The sequence below is a fragment of the Salpingoeca rosetta genome, assembly GCF_000188695.1.
Source record: "Salpingoeca rosetta unplaced genomic scaffold supercont1.1, whole genome shotgun sequence".
Classification (NCBI taxonomy): Eukaryota; class Choanoflagellata; order Craspedida; family Salpingoecidae; genus Salpingoeca; species Salpingoeca rosetta.
In genome coordinates, this window is record NW_004457740.1 from 521,743 (window position 1) to 543,117 (window position 21,375).

At 59.0% G+C, this 21,375-nt stretch overlaps 1 protein-coding gene across 1 annotated transcript in view; it reads right to left on the reverse strand.

Moving 5' to 3' along the window:
• Positions 1-21,375, reverse strand: part of PTSG_11546 (uncharacterized protein) — a 26,962-nt gene that overhangs the window by 763 nt on the left and 4,824 nt on the right. The window contains exons 12-45 of the mRNA XM_004998613.1: positions 21,027-21,240; positions 20,629-20,743; positions 20,393-20,467; positions 20,085-20,198; positions 19,643-19,826; positions 19,296-19,346; positions 19,109-19,175; positions 18,678-18,842; positions 18,402-18,482; positions 18,130-18,196; positions 15,485-17,916; positions 15,035-15,138; positions 14,524-14,625; positions 13,559-14,178; positions 12,717-13,291; positions 12,152-12,415; positions 11,862-11,970; positions 11,594-11,698; positions 11,193-11,306; positions 10,277-10,935; positions 9,879-9,989; positions 9,485-9,636; positions 8,389-9,278; positions 8,149-8,205; positions 7,776-7,834; positions 7,507-7,606; positions 7,315-7,358; positions 7,003-7,130; positions 6,667-6,769; positions 6,247-6,414; positions 1,057-5,955; positions 721-816; positions 426-563; positions 86-247 (exon numbers count right to left, since the gene is read on the reverse strand). Coding sequence (XP_004998670.1) covers positions 86-247; positions 426-563; positions 721-816; positions 1,057-5,955; positions 6,247-6,414; positions 6,667-6,769; positions 7,003-7,130; positions 7,315-7,358; positions 7,507-7,606; positions 7,776-7,834; positions 8,149-8,205; positions 8,389-9,278; positions 9,485-9,636; positions 9,879-9,989; positions 10,277-10,935; positions 11,193-11,306; positions 11,594-11,698; positions 11,862-11,970; positions 12,152-12,415; positions 12,717-13,291; positions 13,559-14,178; positions 14,524-14,625; positions 15,035-15,138; positions 15,485-17,916; positions 18,130-18,196; positions 18,402-18,482; positions 18,678-18,842; positions 19,109-19,175; positions 19,296-19,346; positions 19,643-19,826; positions 20,085-20,198; positions 20,393-20,467; positions 20,629-20,743; positions 21,027-21,240 — 13,324 coding nt within the window. The remainder of the gene's footprint in view (positions 1-85; positions 248-425; positions 564-720; positions 817-1,056; positions 5,956-6,246; positions 6,415-6,666; positions 6,770-7,002; positions 7,131-7,314; positions 7,359-7,506; positions 7,607-7,775; positions 7,835-8,148; positions 8,206-8,388; positions 9,279-9,484; positions 9,637-9,878; positions 9,990-10,276; positions 10,936-11,192; positions 11,307-11,593; positions 11,699-11,861; positions 11,971-12,151; positions 12,416-12,716; positions 13,292-13,558; positions 14,179-14,523; positions 14,626-15,034; positions 15,139-15,484; positions 17,917-18,129; positions 18,197-18,401; positions 18,483-18,677; positions 18,843-19,108; positions 19,176-19,295; positions 19,347-19,642; positions 19,827-20,084; positions 20,199-20,392; positions 20,468-20,628; positions 20,744-21,026; positions 21,241-21,375) is intronic.

A 21,375-nucleotide genomic window follows, 5' to 3' on the forward strand; every position in this document is an offset into this window, starting at 1 on the left:
ACACACACACACACGCACGCACGCACGCACGCACGCACGCACACACACACACACACACACACGCACGCACGCACAATATACGTACCGGGCACTGAGGAAGCAGCTCTTTCGGAGTGCTCTGGCATCGCTGGTACTGGTCGTGGCAGGCGTTGCAGAAGTGGGTGGTGCCAAAGCAGAAGAACACGGCAACGCTGCAGCAATAGCGGCACTTGTACTCGAGGAATTCGGTGCCGTGCTTGCGGCAAATCTGCACACACCACACATTGGCATGAGTTTTGAGAATACATGGAATGGGGGAAACTTGCCATCACACACGCACACACACGCACAGACACACACACAGACAAGACAGAAAGACAGACAGACAGACACAGACACACATACACACATACACACACACACACACACACACACACAGCGCACACCTGGGTGGCAGCGCCGCCAACACAAAGTGGACAGACAAGCTCCGTGGGATCAAAGTCTGCAGAGCCGCGGCCGGCCTCGCACGCAGCGGCGCCTCCAAAGTACGCCTTGCCGCACTTGTGGCATGGGAAATACGCATACTGGCAAGCACAAGAAGGGCACGAATGAGAGCAGCAGGAGTTGCACCTGTGTCAGCGAACGACCATGCACGTGCATGTGCGTGCACACACACACACACACACACACACACAAGCTGATCAACAAGCTACACGTTTTGAAACAAGCACAGGCGCATACCTTGCGCATGGCATACTCTGCGCGCGGTTCTTCTTCTGTGGGCGCCTCCTCATCTTTGCCGTCGTAGTTAAGCCGCATGAGCGCTTTGCGTCGCACCTAACCACAGCGTTGAAATGTTGCCGTGAGAAAGGGCGACAACAACAACCGCCACACACAGACACGCACAGACACACAAACAAACATACAGAGACAAACACACACACACAGACGCACACAGACAGACAGACAGACACACACACACACACATAGACAATACACACACAGACACTCACACACACACACACACATCAATGACCAACCAACTCTCCCCCCCCCTTCCAAAACACACGAGCGCACCTCATCGTAGAGGTCGTTGAGCGGCTGCAGCAGATGCTGTAGGGCGGGGATGTCCTTGTGAATCCAGGACGAGCTGCAGATGGGGCACTTGCAGAACCCAAACGTGATGCGCGGGCCGTTCCAGCGAACCTCCAGCAGCCGCTTCACGCAGTTGAAGTGGAACACGTGGCCGCACGGCGTCTGGATGCACGGCTCCTCCTGCAGCGCACCGGTGAAACAAATCATGCACTGGTCCTCGTTATCCTGCGTCAGCGGCGCGCGGGCCACTTGGCCACCCTCCTCGCCATCGCCAGCCTCAACCTCGGGCTTGCACCCGCGCAGGCAGGGCAGGCACTTCTCCTCACCGCGAATGCCGCAGCAGGCATGGCCACAGGTAAGCGTCTTCGTGCACGAGTTCTTGGCCAGCTCAATGCAGTCTGGGTCGGAGCAAACGTTCTTGATGCCCGTGGCGACGAGCTGCGCCATGCCGCCATCGTCGCCGAGCGGCTGCTCGCAGAACCGGCACGCCACCGTCCCCGACGCCATCTTAAACTCCAGCACGGCCTTGAGGCTCTTGCGGTCCGCGATGGCCAGCAGCTGCGGCAGGCGAGCCCGGCCACAGCCCTCGTTCAGCTCAACCTGCAGCTGCGCAGAGGCCTCGCCAATGCGCGTGCGCGTGTGGTCGCGCTTGCGACGCGGGAGATGCAGCACGCGCTCACACTCCGTGCACAGGTTCATCTCGCACTCCGCACACGCGTGCGTGGCGTGCGTCTCGCCGTCGTCGTGGTTGTCGCAGAAGAGCTGGCTCTCCCGCGCCTCGCTCGACGCCGCCTTGGTCATGTCAAGCGCGGTCGCGCCGTCAATCACGCACAGCGCCGCCAGCGACAGCCACACCTGCGGGTCCGTGATGACCTCCTGGCGGCTGCTGCCCTCCTTGCCCTCAACTTCCGTGAGCGTCGAGACCAGCTGCGTCAGCACCGCCTTGCTCTTGTGCTGGTACGACGGCAGCTTCGACACCAGGTCCGAAACCAGCATGAGCACGGACGGCACCACCTCCTCCTCAACGTGCCCAACCAGCCACTTGCTCGGCAGCGCACTCTTGGCTGCGTCCTTGTCCACCACCTGCGCAAACGTCACCGTCGTGGAGAACTTGTCCTTGCCGCGCCCGCGTACCTGCAGCGTCAGGCACTTGGCCACGGTGAGCAGCAGCACGGACAGTGGGCCGTAGCCCACCTTGGCAATCGGCAGCGTGTCCACCATCTTCACTGTGCGGTCGTACGGCAGGTACTCAAGCAGCTTGTGCAGCGTCGCCACGGCCTGCTGCTGCACCCGCGTCGTCCCAATGTTCAGCAGCACCAGCAGGTGGTTCAGCATGTCACTCTCCTTGGAGATGGCGCGCAGGCCGGCCTCAGACGCCGTCAGCGAGCGAATCAGCGTCAGCAGCTCGTGCATGTACACCTCATCCGTCTCCTGCAGGCACGCGCCGCTCTCCGTCAGCGCCGTCGTCTTGCGTTTCACCTCGTTGAAGAAGTGGCGGCACACCTCCGCCTGCAGCGCGTTCAGCTCCTGGCCCTCCTGGAACAGGATGCCCACAACCTGCTCCTTCATCTCAGTGTTGTCGCCCTCGCCGGCCGCTTCGCCCGGCTGCGCCTGTTGTTGCTGCTGCTGCTGCTGCTGCGCACCAACGCCCAGGCCCTCAGCGCCTGCTTCGCCTTGGGCCTTCTTCTTCTTGCTCGCCGCCGTCTTGCCGCTCATGAAGATTTGCATCGTCAGCTCGCGGAAGAGCCGCAGCGCCTCCCCAGCACGGTGGCGCATGTACTGCACGCGCGAGTTGGGCACGCTTGCGTCCTGGATAGCGGGGCCATACGCACGCACCTGCCGCACACGCAGCTTGCTTGCACCAGACAGGTGGATGCGCACGACGCGTGGCGCGGGCGGCATGGCAACCGCAATGCCGTCGCCGTCGCCGTCGCCACCGGCTGGAGCCGCGGCGTCAGAGGCACATGCTGACATGCCGTCGTCATCACCAACGCTACCGCCGCCTCCAGCCTTCTTGTCGCCGCCGCCGCCACCGCTGCTGCTGCCGCCACCGCCTTTGCTGCTGTGCGCGCACGGCAGCGTCAGCCAGCCCACAAACTTGGAGCTGACGGAGATGGAGGAGCCAAAGCCAACGAGCTTCTCCGCCGAGGGCCCAGTCTCCACGCGCACCTTGGACACGCGGTGGTTGGAGTCACGGCCGTTGTCAATGAACACGGCCACCTGCTCAGCACGCTCCCCCGGCGCAATCTCCAGCTGAATCCAGCGCTGTCCACCCTCGGGGCTCTCGTCGCTCTCCCAGAACGTCTGCGTGTCGCTGTCGGAGAGGGAGTCCTTCAGGGCCTCCTTTGAGGCCACGCTCACCTCGGCCTTGACCGGGGCGCGCTCCAGCCATTCCACCACCTCCTGCTCGCCTTCAGCCTCGCGTGCGCGCGGGCCAAGCGACACGTGGCCCGAGACGACGGAGAAGATCTGGGAGCGGTGCAGGAACGGCAGGTCCGCCTCCTGGAACGGCAGCGCCCAGCAGCGCAGCGCAATTTGCTGCACGGGCGATGACGCAGGCAGCGCCCGCATGAAATCAAGCACGACAGAGAGCAGGTGGTGGTATGTGTGGCGCACAAAGCCCACCAGCGTGTTGGTGGTGTCAATGTCGCCGAGCGGGTGCTTGCCAAGCGGCAGCGGCACGTCCACGCCCTCGCTGTCCACCTCGGGCTTCCTGCCCTTGGCCAGCGTCGACACAAAGTACCACAGCAGGTCCTGCACCGCGCCGGGCGTCATCACGCTCTTCAGCAGCACAATGAACAGCCGCAGCCCTTGCAGCCGCTGGTACACGTGCTCGGCCTCGGCCTTGAGCAGCCGCGCCACCCGCTCCGTGCTGGCCGAAGACGACACAAAGTCCAGTACGTTCTTCGTCAGCTCGGCCTGCCCGTCGCTCTTGGCAAACTTGCGCAGCTGCTTCGACGGGCGGCCCAGCAGCGCCTCGTGTGGGGCCGTGAAGCCGCGCGGCGCCTGGCCGCGTGCAGACGTGGGCGAGTTGGGCACCGTCGTGTGCTGCGCCTCCTGCTCATCGTCGGGGTACGGCAGGCTCAGCGCGCGGCTGAGCTGGCCCGGCCGCCGTGGCCTCGGGGCGCCCGCACCTGCGCCTGCACCCGTCCCTGCTGCGTCGTCGGCGCCGCTCGTGCTGGAGACGCCGCGGCGGGTGTGCTTGCCGCGCTGGGGGCTGAGCGAGCCAGCAGCGGTGCTGGAGAGCGCCGTTGGATCGTCCGTGACGTTGCGCCGCAGCGGGCTGAGGGCAGCCGTGATGTCACCAGAGAGCTTGCGCAGGGCCTCGCCGCCGAGCGTCTGCTGCTTGCGCAGCGTTGGGCGCGCGCGCGTGGGTGCGGCGGAGATGGAGCGGCCAAGCACGTCCGCGTCTGGCTCTGGCGGCTGCAGATCAAGGAGCTCCTGCTTCAGCTCCATGTACAGCGAGCCGGCGGTCGGGTCGAGCGTGGCGTCGCTGTCCACGTCGTCCGCCGCCGACGCCGAGGTGAAGCGCGCCTCGTGCTCAAACGGCTCCAGGTTGAGCAGGAACTCGGCCTTGAGGCCCACGCGCTTGAGGAGGCCGACGGCGGTGGTGGCGTCAGGGTCGGCCTCGGCCTCGCCCTCATCGTCGATGCTGGGGAGCGCAGTGGCCAGGGCCGTCGCCAGCAGGGCATCCACGCCCTCCTCTTCCTCCTCGTCGTCGCTCTTCTCCTCATGCATGTACTTCTCCCGGCACTCGCGGCACAGCAGGTACCACGTGTTGCCGCCAATGCCGCCGTCGCCGCAGTTGCCAACCCAGCCAGAGTCATACGAGCCGCCGCTGTTGTAGCCCATGCCGGACGCGTTCTTGCCGCAGCCCGGGTGCTGCTTTCGCATGTGGTAGGTGATCGGCGAAGGGTGGGTCTCCTTGCACAGCTCGCACACCTGGTCCTGCTGGGGCGCGCCAAAGCCGCCTCCAAAGCCGCCAAAGCCGCCAAACGGCACAGGCACAGGACCAGCGTTCTCCTCCTTCTTGTCCTTCTGCTTGCCCTTGTTCTTCTTCTTCTTCTTGTCATCCTCGTCGTCGTCAGGAGCCGTGAGCTTGCGCATGACCTTGTCCCAGTCGACGCCGCGGGCACGGGCAATCTGCTCCGCGTCCAGGCGCACGGGCACGTCCTTGTCTGTCTCGTTGATGAGCTCCTCGCCATCCACGCCGCGCACCTTGTACACAATCCGCAGCTTGGGTTGGGGCAGGCGCGTGGGCCCAAACAGCACGTCGTACTTCCAGGGCAGCTGCAGCGTGCCCTCGCTCACAAAGTACTGCACGGTGGTGGTGACGTCCTTGCCAATGTTGGCGGCGGGCTCGCCGTAAAACGCAGACTCGATAGTCAGCCCGCTGGCCTTGCTGAACTGGCGCATGATGGACGAGAGCACAAACAGTGCGCGGTCCTCCTTCTGGTCCCACGAGGACGCCAGCAGCCGCGGCACGAGCGGCACCTGGCTTGCCGCGAGTGCTGCCGGCGACTCCTCTGCTTCCTGCTCCACGTCATCCACAAAGCGGATGTTGGACAGAGGCACCTCCACCTCCTTACCCGAGGCCTCGACCTCAAGCAGGACCTTCACGTCCTGCCGCGTCGGGCGATCGGCAGCGTCGCCCTCACTGCCGTCGCCAAAGAGGTCCTCTTCCTCCTCCTCCTCGCTTGTTGACGGCTCATCGTCGTCGTCGTCATCATCCGCAAACAGGCCGTCACGGCCGCCAAACAGGCCGCCGCCACCCGCGTCTTCACGGCGCGGGTACTTCTTGCGATCGTACAACAGACGGCTTGTTGCAACGCAGCCAAGGCACAGGTCATAGTCGCAGCCGTCCATGCAGCGGAACCGCGGCTGTGTGTGTGTGTGTGTGTGTGTGTGTGTGTGTGTGTGTGTGTGTGTGTGTGTGTGTGTGTTTGTGTTTGTGTGAGCGGAGGGGGCATGAGGATGGTGTTGGTAATTTCATGTGCGTGCGTGAAGCATGATATCAGTGAATACTTGGCTGGCGATTGTGTGTGTGTTTGTGTGTTCATGGATGTGTGGGACGCAGGGAATACAACAGAAGATAAAATTCAATTGAACAACCATCTCAAACACTTGAGAAATCACGACAAGGCGAGTGCGAACAAAGGAAGGAGAACAAACCGTTCCGCCGTATGCCACGCCGCCAAAGAGGCCGCCGCCGCCATCGCAGCCGCAAAAATCGTGTTGCTGGTGGCGTCCATCGCACACCCAGCCGTGGTTCGGCAGGTGGTGGCGGAGTAAGTGCTCGTGGATGGGATGGGCGATGGCGCCATTGCCCATCTCCCTCGCCTGTAGCGTGGAATAGTGGCGTGCGGGTGGGTTTCGTGGCGTTGCATGAGTGCATGGACAAGAATCGCACGCATGGGAAGCGCACGCGAGGTAAGCGAGTGCTGTACACAAAAGAAAACCAAAATGAATGGTCGAAATCACGTTGACCAACATAAACAAGTGTCACATGCTTCAAGCTACACACACACACACACACACACGCACGCACGCACGCACACACACACACACACACACAAAGCGGCATCTGCACACCTTCTTGTCCAGCTCGATGAGCTTCTGGTTGCTGCGGTGAGAGAGCAGCTCAAACGGCACTGGGCGCGCCTTGATGTCGCGAAGATACTCCGGCCAAACAAACCTGTAACACAACAAATGAGTTTGCGTGTGATTGCAGATCAAGAGCACAGCGTGAAGGCCACTCGTTGAGTTGAGTGGGTTTCCTCGCCGCTGCTTGATTTTCATCGCTGAACACTCGAGTCGCTTTTGTTGTCCCACAACACACTCACTCCACACGATACAACAAGATGTAACACATGCTACGACACGCCAACAACGCAATGCACATACGCGCACACGCACAGAGCAAATCACCTTTCTCCATAGCCGTTGGGCCGCTCAAGCTTGTGGTTGATACTTTGTGCATATCCAATTGGATGCAAGTCTGCGTCGTCCAGCGAAGCCTCGTAGTCGTACCGCGCACTCCACCCATCAAAGTTGATCTGCACACCAAACCATCGCACGCGCGCAAGGTCATATCAGCAAAGACAGTCGACCATACCTGGTTGCAAGAGCAGGCAACCCAACCCAGCAAGCAAGCTAGCACACTCCCAATTACACACACAAGCCCACGTTCACACACACACACGCACGCACACACACACACACGCATACGCATACGCATACCCGAATGCGGTTGTCCGGCAGCACAGCAATGACGTTGGCAGGCGCTGAGGCAAGCAGAGGACGCACGGTCGTTTACGTCGAAGGCAAGGTTCACGCGTGGGAGACAGGACAGCACCAGTAAGCTTGCGTCACGAGCAAATCCAATGCAAGCTTGAGCACGAGCAAATCCAATGCAAACGAGAACATCCTCACCAATCATGTTTGGGTTGAGACGGTCCTTGGCCTCGAGCCGCATACCAACCTCAACCTTGAGGTCGTTGATGATGATGTGCTGTACCTGCACCTTCTTCACCTGCACACACGTACACAAGAAGAAAGTTGGGATCAGATGCGGCGAGGCAGCCATTGCGATAGTGTAACATAACTGCGGTACATTGGTTGCACGGCACAAGCGGCGCCTTCTGCTTGCAGTTGTGCTGGCTGTGTCATTGCTCGTTTGTGCGAGTCTGTTCGCTTCGTACCTTCGCCTTGATGGGCATGGACGAGTCAGAGTTGGTGAAGTACACCGTGGCACCGTGCTCTGTCATGAAGACAAGAGCAACGAGACGCAAGCATCGGTGCATTGGAAACAGCAGTGGGCACGTGAACGGTTAGCCATGCCATATCACAATGGATCACAATGAACACTGGTACTTCGCCCCCCCCCCCCTCGTCACACACACACACACACACACACACACACACACACACACACACACACACACACACACACACACACACAAACTTTTCCCCTTGGACACACGCACACACTCTCTCGCTCTCTAACTCTCACTCACCCTCACCCTCACACACACACACTCACACACACACTCTCTCTCTTGAAAGCGTACGCACCGATGCTTTCGACAGGAGGCGGTGGGTGAGAAAAGGCTTTGCGCAAGCGCTGCGTCTCTGTCGTGTCAGAAAGGGACAAAGAAAACAAACCAAGACAGTGAGCATTTGACACGGAATGCGCGCACTGGCTGGAAAACAGTGGGTTCGACACATGCACGCACTCGCCGACATAAGCATGCACTCAGCATGCCACAAACGCATGCGCACACATCACACAACCACAACGACGACCGCTTGCACCTTGCCGCTGCTTCTCCTCGGTGCGGGGGCGGAGCATGTCTGGCTGGAACTTGAGGTGCGTTGCCAAGAGGACAGCATCCGGCATGAAGTTGGCGTGCCACAAGAACACCGCATAGATGGTGCGAACCAGCCGGGCCACAGGGAACGTGTACGATGCCTGGCGACACGTCCGCTCCAAGAACAGGGGAGGCTCGTCGGCCTTTGGCTTGCTGGCCGCGGCCTCCGGCTTTGCACCAGAGGATGAAGAGGAGCTGTCAGAACCCGTCTTCAACTTGGCCGCCTCTCCAAACGAGAACGGCTTGGCCTCACCGGGCGCTGAGCTCGATTCTTGGGTGACAAGATCCACCACATCCTCGCCATGGAACATGTCAAATGCCTTCTTCCCAGCAGGCTTCTTCTTCCCCTTCTTCTTCACTGTCTTGGCCAACGCGCTACCTGCTTGATCCGCCGATGACGGCGAGTCCTTCTTGGTGCCGCCAAAATCAAACGGCTTGGCCCCAAACGGACCTGGTGCTCCAAACGCAGGCGCAGGCGCTCCAAACGCAGGCGCAGGCGCTCCAAACGCAGGCGCTCCAAACGCAGGCGCTCCAAACGCAGGCGCTGGCGCTCCAAACGCAGGCGCTGGCGCTCCAAACGCACGTACCGGTTGTCCAAAAGTCGGTACCTCGTTCTTTTGATACGTAAGTCCTTCGATGGCACCAGGCGGCCGTGGACCGGGCGCAGGAGGTCGCGCACTGAGTACCGGGCCCACACCAAACCCACCAGCAGGGCCACTGCCAAAGGCGGAGCCAAAGGGACTCATGCCAGCAGGCGCACCGAGCGAGCCGCTGCCGCTCGGGCCGCTGCCAAAGCTGCCAAAGGGGCCCGGGCCCAGCTGAAAGCCCCCGCGACTGCAGATGTACATGCCGTGCAGAGGGGTGTACGGTTCGAGCATGGAGAACGCGGCACAAAACAACATGTTCCATGTGAAAATGAGAAAGTCGAACAAAGCACTACATCAGACCACGCGTTCATGAGCAGCGAGTAGGGAGGAGTCGCCTTCGGTCATGAAAGACAACAACACCAGCAAGCCAGTAGCAATGGTCATGTGACGTACGGTGCAGACATGCCGGCGGGGGATTCTGCGGACGATTGCTTGCTCCCCTTGCTGTCCACATCAGCGTCTTCAGCCAGGTCTTCGAGGACTTGCGCGCCCCCAAACAACTCGGAAATGTGATGGGGCACCCACGCATCGAGGTGCCGCATCGACTACAAGCGCAAGTTCAATCCGTGTGAGAGTTGATGGTGGTGTAACAAAGAGGTAAAACGACACAGAGCGGGGACAGCATTACAAGCCAGCGACTACAATACGTACGACCGCCACCCCAAGCAAACTGTAGCCCAATCCCACACAGCAAACATATATCAAGCTAGACGCAGCATCATTCGTCTTCACACGTGCACTCGCGCCTGCACTCACACATGTTAAGTAGAAATCCCCTTTCCCATACCTCTTCGACGCATGAGAAGATGCATTCGCCTGCCAGCTTCACCCACATGCCTTCCGCGTTTGTCTGCAAGTCGCTCGTGTCAATGATATCGCCGGGAGACAACTTGCCGACCTGTTTCGGGGGAACCACACATGACACATGTCAACAATCAGGGTGAATCGACCAAACGACAACAAAAGGGTACAGAGGACAAGAAAGCAGCCCAAGCACAGCGGAAGCCAACACAAATCAAACATTAAAACACTACGTTCGCTTTGGAACAACATGGGAACCGCTGAGGCTTCATTCACACGACAGCAATCGTGTCCGAGCACACCCCAAAAGCCGAGCACACGCACACCGGACACCACGACAGCAACACCACGGGCTGAAACAAACACGAGTACGCGTGTACGCACCCCGATGCTCTCTTGCGAAGGCGCTGCTCGGACAACGACGTCCTTGATGGCTTTGAACTTGCTGGAGCCGGGTGTCATGACCACGTCGTTTTCGCATTCTGCATCGAGCTCCTCCAGCTCCTTGTCGACGGCAGCGCGGGCGGCTTCCTCTTCCTCGTCAGAGGCCGTGGACGCCTTGTCCGAGCTGTTGAAGTGGTCGTCCTCCTCAACCACATACGCGCGCTTCTCGGCGAGGATCGACTGGCCGTCGACCACCACGTCCACATCGTACACACCCGGCTCGGTTGGCTTCCACGAGATGGCATACACGCCGTCCTCCACGGCGTCTGTGGACACCTGTTCCACGGCCTTCTGCAGGTACCGCAGCCGTGCCTCCTCCGGGCTGTAGCGAACGCCGCCGCGGGCAAACAGCGACTGGTACTCGATGCCATGCGCGGTCTTGCGCGGCTCAAGACCAGCCAGCACATCGCGGGAGCGGGCGCTGCTCTTGTCAGCATCAGCATTGGCAGAGGAACCCGCGGTAGCGTCATTGCCATTGGCCTTGCCCTTGCTGGCCGGCTCGGACGAAGACGTGGCCTTGTCACGCCGCCGCTTCGCAATGAACCGCACCATCGTGTTCGGGTGGTGGATCAAGCCTCCATCCGTGGCGCGCGTTTGCACTACAGCAAAACAAAACCAGCAACACAAGAAGAGAAACAGGAAAGCAACGCATGCGCAATGTCAGTTGTGTGTGTGTTTGTGTTTGTGTGGTGTGTGTGTGTGTGTGACCAATACGAGGAATGGCAGTTGTGTGTCAACACACACCCACACACAGGACAACAACGCTCTCGTGAAAGTGGGAAGCAGGTGGAGGGAAGAGAGGTAACATATTTGCACCAGGAGGTCAAGAAGGCCAGCGCGCAGTTTGTCTACTCACGTTTGAATTTGCACGTGTCGCCTTGCTTGATGGTTGTCACTTCTTTGCCTGGCTGCATGTACTCGAGCGTGCACGAACGAGGGTTGACTGCACATGGCCCTTGCAACCACTCAGCTGCATCAGCGCCAGCATCATCATGTGCATGTGTGCGCGAGTGTGGTGAGCGTGTGCATGATTGTGAGGATGAGCATGGTGGTGAGGATGAGCGTGTGTATGTGGACATAATTCAGCCGTTCGGGACAAAACGGGAACACTGCGCCTCGCTTGCTCGTGGTCGCGTGCGTCGTGCGCCAAAATGCACCGACACCGTGGCAGAGACCTGTGTGCACGCAAACGCACACGTTCACCCAACCCAAGACATGCACACAACATGCACGCAGACGACACAACACAAGACGCACCGAGACGGCCGCCTGGTGTGTTGGGGGTGGCGTCGACAAAGTTGCGCAGGAACATCTGGTCGAAGTTGCCTTCTTCACGCGGATGGAAATGCATCAGGGCTTTGACTGTAATGGACGACAAAGATTGAGGACAAGGAACGTTTCGATGAGGCAAACAGGGTAGTTCACACAAGACGGGCATGTCCCAAGCACAACACCATCAAACAAGGCCGTAAACCCCCTGAGAGACGCATTCACACACACACACACATACACACACACAGTGTACCTGATGGCTCCTTGAAGAACTCGAGCAGCTTGTGTTGATCTGGGAGCCGCAGACCCTTGGAGAAGAGGCTTGACGCCATGGCATCAAGCGCAGCCGCCAGTTCCTTGCGCTGCTCACACAAGAGGCCAAGGAAATGCGAAGAAGAGCGCGCGAGAGAGGGGGGGGGGCGAATGAGTAAAGGGCGGGATTTGGCGAGTGAAAGCACAAGCAAGCACAAGCAAGCACAAGCAAGCACAAGCAAACACAAGTAACATAAGCCAAACGAGGACGTGTCGAGTGTAGCAGCGCACCTCCTTCTTCTCGTCGGAGGTGAGCTTTGCCTTGTGCTTGTGCTTCTTGCCCTTGCCCTCGTCCTCATCGTCCTCCTCAAGCTCTGCGCGGCTCAGGCGGGTGATGGCCTTCTTCTTCAGGAGGGACGCGGCGCACATGCCGCCGACGAGCGTCAACTCACGCTCCAGGATGTGCAGGAGGTCGCGGGAGCACTCGGAGAACTTGTAGCCAACAACAGTCGCCTTGAACCCAAAGCACGACTCGTTGTTCTCTCGCTCCAGATCCTGCAGTCAAATCAAGAAAAGGCAAACAAACGAACAACCGAACGAACAAAAAAACACACACACACACACACACACAAACACATAAAAGAAAACGCCGCAGATGTTAAGATGTAAGCGACAGTGTTGAGTCTGAAACGAACGCGATGCAACTTGTTGTGATGAGAAACACAAACAATTACTTGTTGAACAAAACGAGACGCGAAACGGGACAACACAATGTCCTACTCCCAACTCCTTCCTCACCACATTCACATTCACATTCACATCCACACACACACACACGCCAAAAAGCATTGCGCACCTGGTAATCTGTGGCGGTTTGCAGTTCGAATATGGCGGCGTGGCCAGGCAGGATGAGGCTCTGTGACGGAAAATCGGTGTTGCCTGTGAAGGACATAAACTCCACAAAGTCCTCGCTGTCGCTGCGCCGCACCCAAATCACGAGCTTGTCCTCCACCTGGGAGAAGGACGACCGCGGGTCAAACTCAATGCCAAGGCAACTGGTGTCCTTGTCAAAGCTGATGGCCCGCTGCTGGCGCACGGCCTGCTCGTAGGGGTGCGCTGTCTCCACCACCACCAGGCGTGGTGAGGAGGCGGCAGACTCGTCAGTGTTGTCGGCTTTGTTGTGGCCGCTGTCCGCCTTTGATCCGGAGGAAGCAGGCTGCATCGCAGCAATGCGGCCCAGCAGCTCTTGGATGAGGCCAACCACCTCCAGCACCTCTGCGGTGCTCGCGTGCTCCAGGAAGCTCGCATGGGCAAGCAGGCTGGGCAGGATCTTGGTGAACAAGGGTGACGTCGACACGTCCACCTGTCCAGAGTTGAGTACCATCAGCGCCTCTTGCAGCACTGTAACCACAAACCCGCTCGCCAGCTTGCCTGTGTGTTCAATGCGAGGGAGGGTGTGTTCAGTGTGTGTTCAGTGTGTGTTCAGTGTGTGTGTGTGTGTGTGAGTGAGAGAGCGATCAGTGTGTGTGTGTGTGTGTGTGTGCAGACCTGCGGCCAAGTGCAGAAGCAAAGAGAAGACCAGAGGGCAAACAAAACAGACCAGTAATCAAAAGGAAAAGCTCTCTGCCATCAAGGGCGAGTGGAGCATCTACGAATACCAGATGGCCAAGCAACCACAACGCACGTTCCTTGACTTACTCTGAGACTCTTGAGAGGCTGCCGCTGCTGGTGCTGCGCCTTGCGGCTGTGGGTGCTGTGTGGCCATGGCAGACTTGAGGCTGAGCTGCGTCGTGGTGGACGTGAGCAGTGCGGCAACCAGCTCCTCGATGCTGTGGGACCCATTGGCAGCTGTGCCACGCACCATGGCAATGAGGCGATGCACCACCTCGCGGAACAGGTCCGACGACACGTCGTCATCGTCGCTCTTCCCGGCAAACATGCCGCACTGCGCCATGACGTATTCAGAGTAGGGCGTCATCACCTCTGCGTCCGCCAGGCCGGGCTGGAGCGTGCGCTGCTCACCAACAACAACGAGCTGGCGGATCCGCGTGTTGATGCCGTCCGCTGAGATGCACAGCCTCACGACCGGGTAGTACTCGTCGCAGTCCGACAGCATGGTGATGTTGTCGCCCTTGCGCTCGGCATCGCAGTTGATGGAGCACATGCTGGACAGGTCGTCCTCCGTGCCCACCTTGACGTCTACGCGGCTGGGGCGGTACGAGTCGCGGCTCGCCGCCACCAGCGTCAGCTCGCTGATATACACGTTGGGCTGCATCTGCACCTGGATCCAGTGCGTACCGCTCGGGCCGTTGCTCTCCCTGACATGTGCCACGCATGCAAGAAGAAAATGGAGGAGGAGGAGGTGGTGGTGGTGGTGGAGGTGGAGGTGGTGGTGGTGGAGGAGGAGGCAGAGACAGCAATAGAGTCAGAGAAAAACAAGAAGAACAATAAGAAGTTAATCGACAGGTTGGGAAGGGAAGTGCGCACCAAAGTCACCGGCAAGATAATAACGCGGGGTGAGGAGGAATCGGGCTGGTTTGAAGCTGTTGGGCGGTATGGCCCAAAGTGCACACGGACAACATGCAAAACCATGCTCGGGCATGGCTCAAATAGAGTTACGCAGCTCCATGCCATACATGCATGTGCTTGTGCATGATACGCACCAGACTTCCGGCTCGCTGGTCTTGAGGGCGTTGGCGCGGACAGAGTTGGTGCTGACCGTCAGGGCTTCGTAAGCGTCCTCGCCCTCCACCTCCACCACTTGCCTGTGATGCATGCGTACAAGGCACGACGCGTGAGCGTGGATGGCGACATACACATACACATACACATACACATACACACATGCACATACACATACACATACACATACACATACACACATACACGCACACATACACATGCACATACACATACACATGCACATACACATGCACATACACATGCACATGCACATACACATACACACATGCACATACACGCACACATACACAGAGACATGAGCCCCAGGCAACACAAATCGATGTGTTCAGGAAGAATCGCCAGCGCATAGCATCAAAGGGCGTGCTGGGCGCTGCGGCGCCGTAACGTCACCAACACGATGCAAGGACGCATTCACAGGAGGAAGATAACGCAGAAGAATGGGAAAACACACATACACACACACACACGTACATGGTCTTGGCGGTTTCAGACACGAGCGTGCTCTTGGCGAGAAACAACTTGGGGAAGTTGAAACCGGGCTGTGAGAACACTGACAACAGCGCGAGTAGCAGCGGCTGGAATTCGAGCAACGCAGGGTGGTAACGGCGAGTGAGTGACACATGTGGAAACCATGTGTGGGGGCGCAACACACACACACACTCAACAAGCGTGGGCTGCAACGAGGAAACGAGCACCAGAGCAAGCAAGGGCACACGCGCATACGAAGAAACCCAAACAACTCCAAAGACACTGACCACAGAGAGAGGGGGGGATACGCACATGCACACAGACATACTCAAGATGTACACACGCACGCACACAGATACAGATACACACGCACGCAGATACAGATACACACACACACGCACACACAGGTTTACACACGCACACACACACACACACAGGTTTCCACACGCACACCTGCGCTTCTGCTTGCGGATCTGATACATCGGTCTTGCCATGCATCAGCACCTCCAGGAAGAGGTCACGCTGGAGACGAGTGGTAGGATAGAAGAGCTTAAACAACTGCTTGAAGGTGCTGGTGATGAGCTCCAGTGCCTTGCGCGTCGCCGCATTCTTGGGCGCTGTGGACAGGCACTCGCGGGCGAAATGACGCAGCCGCAGAACTTCCTCAAAGAGAGTAGTGGACACGTCCGGCTTTGGGCGCGTGGTCACGTTACCGAGCCAGTCTAGTTCAAAGTTGCTGCGCACGCACTGCTCAATCAGATGCAGGCAGCGGGCAAACACGCCCACGTGGAAGTGTGTGTTGGACTTGGTACTTTTACCTGCTGCTGGGACCGCCTTGGCCTTGAGCAAGTGCTGCCACGTGGAAGAGAGGGTGTTGAGCAGGCCCTCCAGGCCCCCAACATCCGCCTGGCGGTAGAAGCGGGGGCTCAGCTTGAAGCTCTGCTCCGTGGACGCAAACAGGTCCGTGCTCCCCTGCAGCTTGTCCAGCGTGCAGAAGAGGATGGCAGGGACCTGCCCGGAGCTGACGTCGGTGCCGTTGGAGCCGTGGTGCGTGCTGACAAAGTTGAACTGCACCCCGTCCTCCTCCACCACAGACTGGCCGCTCGAGCCACAGATGGACGAGTGCGGGCTCTGGATCAGCGCCCAGGCAATGTACAGCTGGTGCGGCTCCACGGTGACGGGCTCGTCAAAGAGGATGGCGGCGTAGTTGCGGCCGGGGCAGTTGCTCGAGTACGTCGTCGTCTTGGTCGCCAGAGGCTCTTCCGCCTTGCCGTCCACAAACAGCTTCATCGTGGCGTTGAACGACATGGAGTCCTGCCCATACAGCCCAAACCCGCAGATGGCGATCGGCTGGTTCACCTTGAAGCCGATGGCGTCCGGCGACGACCCGCCGTAGCCCCAGCCGCCGCCCTGCGACGAGTACCGCGACACATGCGTCACGTCCTCCAGCCCAATGCCGGTGGAGGGCGAGCTGGGCACCACCTTGTCTGACGCCGCCTTGGGCCGCCCGACGGGCTCGTGGTTCATCGCAGCAAGAACGCTGAGGAACGTGGAGGCGAGGGCGCGCGGCGCGGTGGCCGCACTCTCCGGGCCAACGACGTTGGACGGGGACAGCAAGAATGCACGGGGATCCACCGCCAGGTCCGAGTACGACCGCTGCCGTTCGTGTGGCTTGCGTTCCACGTCCGTCAGCAGCGTGCGGTGGAAGCTGACGGCAGCGGCGGTGTTGTCGTAGAGCGCAAGCGTGTCGTGCTGCGCGCTGAAGCACAGGCAGCTGCCGCGGCCAATCCCGGACGCCGTGTTCTTCTCAACAAGCAGGCCGCTGGTCAGGTTGAAGGTGGCCAGGCACACCGTACCGTCGGTGGCAGCATCGGCAGCACCCCCCTGCGGCGTGAGCGCAAGCAGGTACTGGCCTGTGCAGGCCATGCTGGACTTGGCAAGGACAGACTTGTCAAAGACGTCCTCTCCCATAAACACGATGGTGGCGCTGCCGGCGGCGCTCACGGTGGACGCGGCCATGGGCAGCTCCACAATGCGCGGCGCGTTGGTGGCAGCCTTGGCAGCTTTGCTGGCCCGCTCAGCCACAGCCTTGTCTTCGGCGACGGCGGCGGCGGCAGCAGCAGCAGCCTTATCCTTGTCCTCCTCCTCCTCCTTGTCGTCTTTCTTCTTCTTGTCTTCTTCTTGATCTCCCTCCTTCTGCTCAGCTCCTTCGGCCTTCTTCTCGTCACCTTGCTCTGCTTCCTTCTTGTCTTTCTCCTTGCTGTCCTCCCCCTTCTTCGCCTCATCGGCTGCTGGCTTCTTCATCTCGTCATCCTCTCCCTCTCCTTCCTCCTTGTTCTTCTCTTCCTCCTGTGCGTCGGCCTTCTCCTTCGCTGCTGCGTCAACAGCAGCCTCAACCGCCGCCTTCCGGTCGTCGTCCGTCACAGCGCGGCCCGCACCGAGCTGGCCCTCGTCGCTGCGGCCAAACGTGACCAGCCGCCCGTCCTCAAGCACAACGGCCGTGTGGCGGGCGCCGGCTGCGATGCCGCACGCGCGCGCTTCGCTGGGCAAGGGCACGTGCGTGAAGGGGACGGTGCACACCATGTCTGGCAGGCCGAGCTGCCCGTCCTCGTTTGAGCCGGACACAAACACCTTGCCGTCCACGGTCAGGGCAACCACGTGCTCCTCGCCAGCACACACGTCCGCGAACTCCTCCTCCTGCTGCACGCGGGAGAGCTCAAAGCCCTCTGGCAGGACGCGCGGGGCGTGGGGCGGGTCGAGAACGGCAGTGAGGGACTTTTGCTCAGAGTCGGCGCCATCCTCCCGCTTGCCCTCCTTGGCGCACGTCTTGCACATGCCGCACTTGAGGCAGCCGGGGTCGCCATCACCGCACCCGCAAGGCGCGCCTTCACACGTGTGTGTATTGTTTGTTTGTGTGAGTGTGTATGTGTGTATGTATGTGTGTGTGTATTGTTTGTTTGTGTGAGTGTGTGTGTGTATTGTTTGTGTGTTGGGGGTATGCACGAGTTAGAGAAGACGCAAGTATGAGTGAGCTGTGCAGGCAGGCGCATGCTTAAAAAGAGGGGGGGGGGTAAGACACGCTTCCCAGATGGCCCCACCTTTCTCGCGGTCCTTCTTGGCAGCGCGGTAGCACGCCTTGCCAGAGTTGGTACACTGGTTGCACGCCTATGGGTACAAGCACAAGCGACGGAAGATGAAAAGGGTCAATGCATGCAAGTGTGAGTGAGTGTGTGTGTGTGTGTGTGTGTGTGTGTGTGTGTGTGTGTGTGTGTGTGTGTGTGTGTGTGTGTGTGTGTGTGTGTGTGGCGCGCATGTGTGCGGGGTTCGTTTGTGAATGTGTGGGATGGCTGTACCAAACTCGAGAACGTACGGGGCAGATGTGGGCGACACTGCCCGCTGGGTGACTGAAATCGTGATCACAGGGAAGCGCACCAGCCTCTTTCAGCTTCTCCTGCTCGCACAAACACACGCACACACACATACATATGGATCCAGAGCGCATCAGTACAGAGAGCGGCAGAGAAAGGCGAAACTGTCGCGCACCAAGACAAGAGTTTATCAGAACGCATTCAAACAACCAACACCATCTCCTCCCACCAAAAATGCACGCCCAAAATCCAATGCAAGCGCATGTGCACTTGCGTACCTGTTCTTCCTTGGCCCTGGCCTGTGTGACGGAGCAGGTGTCGTCGTTGACGCCTGGGTGGGAGTCGAAGACGCGGCCCTCGCTCGTGAGCACAACGAGCCGCTTCTCATTGACACACACGCGGCGTGGCTCAACGCCACTGCCGCCCAGAGGAACGCGCAATGTCTGCACTCCACTCAACACACGCGATTAAAGGGATATCACAGGTGAGTGATCAAGCAGGAGAAGAAGAAAGACGAAGACGAAGAAGAAGCAAGAAAAGAAGCAAGAAGAAGGAGAAGAGGAAGAGGAAGAGGACCTCAAAAACAAACACGGATCAGAAGCACCAGGCACTCCAGAAGCACACAGGCCCTTTGTAGGTGCTGTTCATAGCCAATCCACGCACCCAAACACACAAACGCACATATGTGCATGCACACGCACACGCGCACCTTGCATGTCACTGAGAGCTCCGACAGCTTGTTCTTGGTCACACACTTCTCGCAGTAGAACTTGGCCCTGTTGCAAACAACACAGGACACGTCAAACACGTGAGCGCACGAAGGTGCTGTTGCAACAGAAGCAAAGCATGAGAGGACAGTACACAGCCACCCGGGGGGCAAACCAGGCATGACGTACAGCTCTCTGTCGATGGATGTGAAGACGTGATCATCTTTGCTGAACTCGGCCCTGCACCACAAGGGCGAGAGTGTGAGTTGGAGACAACGTGAGTACAAGCAAGTACATTTGTGAGTACGCATACGTGTTGTGTGTGCGTGCGTGCGTGCGTGCGTGCGTGTGTGTGTGTGTGTGTGTGTGTGTGTGTGTGTGTGTGTGTGTGTGTGTGTGTGTGTGTGTGTGTGTGTGTGTGTGTGTGTGTGTGTACTCGAAACTAACGGGAGCGCAGCGGCACGCCATTACGACCAGGGCACAAGCACACAGCACAGTGACACAGCGAGACAGCAACCCACAACACGGCAACGTACGAGCATGCGTGGCACGTCTTGGCCTTGCGCCGGGCCGAGCGGGAGAAGAGGCGGCCCACGGGCAGTTCCTCCAGCGTTGTGAGCACCGCTTGCGACAACTTGATGTCCTTGCCCTTTTCTTCCTTGCTCTTGTCCTTTTTCCCCTTGCGCTTGTCTTGCTGCTTGGGCTTGTCGCCATCGGGGTCTGAACATGCATGCAAGCGGATGAAGGGAGGCGGCGACGCGAGCATCAGAGGCACCGGGTGCACGGTGCACAAAGAGACTCTGCACACACATATGTACACACATGTACACAACATGCAACAAATACGAATACAGGAAAAAAGTATACAGGAAAAAACGAAATCACAAAACAAGCACACACACACACACACACACACACACACACACACACACACACACACACACACACACACACACACACACAACACGGTCGACGTACTCTTGTATGTGATGACATTGACGGTCCCATCCTTGAGGGCGAGCACAGCCATGCCGGACGCCAGACACGCGTCAGCAACGCTGCTCGGCGCCTTGAAAAACGACCGCAGAAACGCTGTTGGCGTAGAAGAAGAAGGGGGACGTGCGTGCGAGCGCGTGTGCAAGCGCGCGCGTGTGGAAGATGTGAGCGAAACGATACTTGGGAGGAAAGAATTGAGAAGCAACAAAAGTGCATACATGCATACAAACATGTGTGTATTCATGTCAAAACAACAGCATGAGCATCTGCGGGCTGTCGGATGAACGTACTGGAGGAAGCTGTGGCCTTTGCGTGGCGCTGACGGCGCTGCTCAATTGCTTCGTCGGTCCCCTCAAACTCACCAACTGTGGCACCAAGCAAAAGGCACCCCCGTTGAAACGTCAGAAGAAGCGTGGTGATGGACATGACATACCACAGCACATGGCGTGTCCCTTGCTCCTCTTGCACTTCCTTATCTCCCCTCCACCACACACACACACACACACACACAGAGCGCAACACGTACAGATGAAGATGGTGTCATCGCCGAGGAGGAGGCAGCCGTCAACGGCGTGGGAGCCGCGCAGGCCAACACAGGAGAACCCAGCAGGCTTAGGCAAGTTATTCCACACGCCCTGGCGCTGTTGGCACGGCACCACAAAGCAGCACAACAACAAGGGGGTGTAGGGTTGAGCGCAAAGACACTGAAGCAGCGCAGAGCACGTAGAACAGCAAATTCAGCCTCGCTGCCTTCACCAGCCCAAAACGGAAGGACGAGGAAAAGTGGGGAGGGGGGAGTGGAAGCAGGTGCGAGGAAAGCACACAGCGCACGAGGCGCAACAACAACAACGACAACAACAACAACAACAACAAAAAACACACACATGTGACACAACCGGTCTCAGTAGACACAACAACACGCACCATGTCGACGCCAAACAGCTTGGGGATAGTGCTGGTGACAAACAGGTCGCCCGAGTCGCTGCGTGCGACGGCAAACGACTGCCCCGTGACCACTTCCAGCGGGGTGACGCCCGAGGGAAAGGTGAGTTCACGCGACGGGCCGTCGTCCACAGACCAATCCGCCGCGCCGTCAAGACGAACGTGCACTTTTGCCGTCGACAGCATGCGCGTCTCCCTGCAATTGAGCGGCGGTGGCAGTGATTGTGTGAGTATGTTTGTGTATGTGTGCGTGCGTGCATTTTGGTTGTGTGTGTCGTGATTGTGTGTGTGTGTGTGTGTGTGTGTGTGTGTGTGTGTGTGTGTGTGTGTA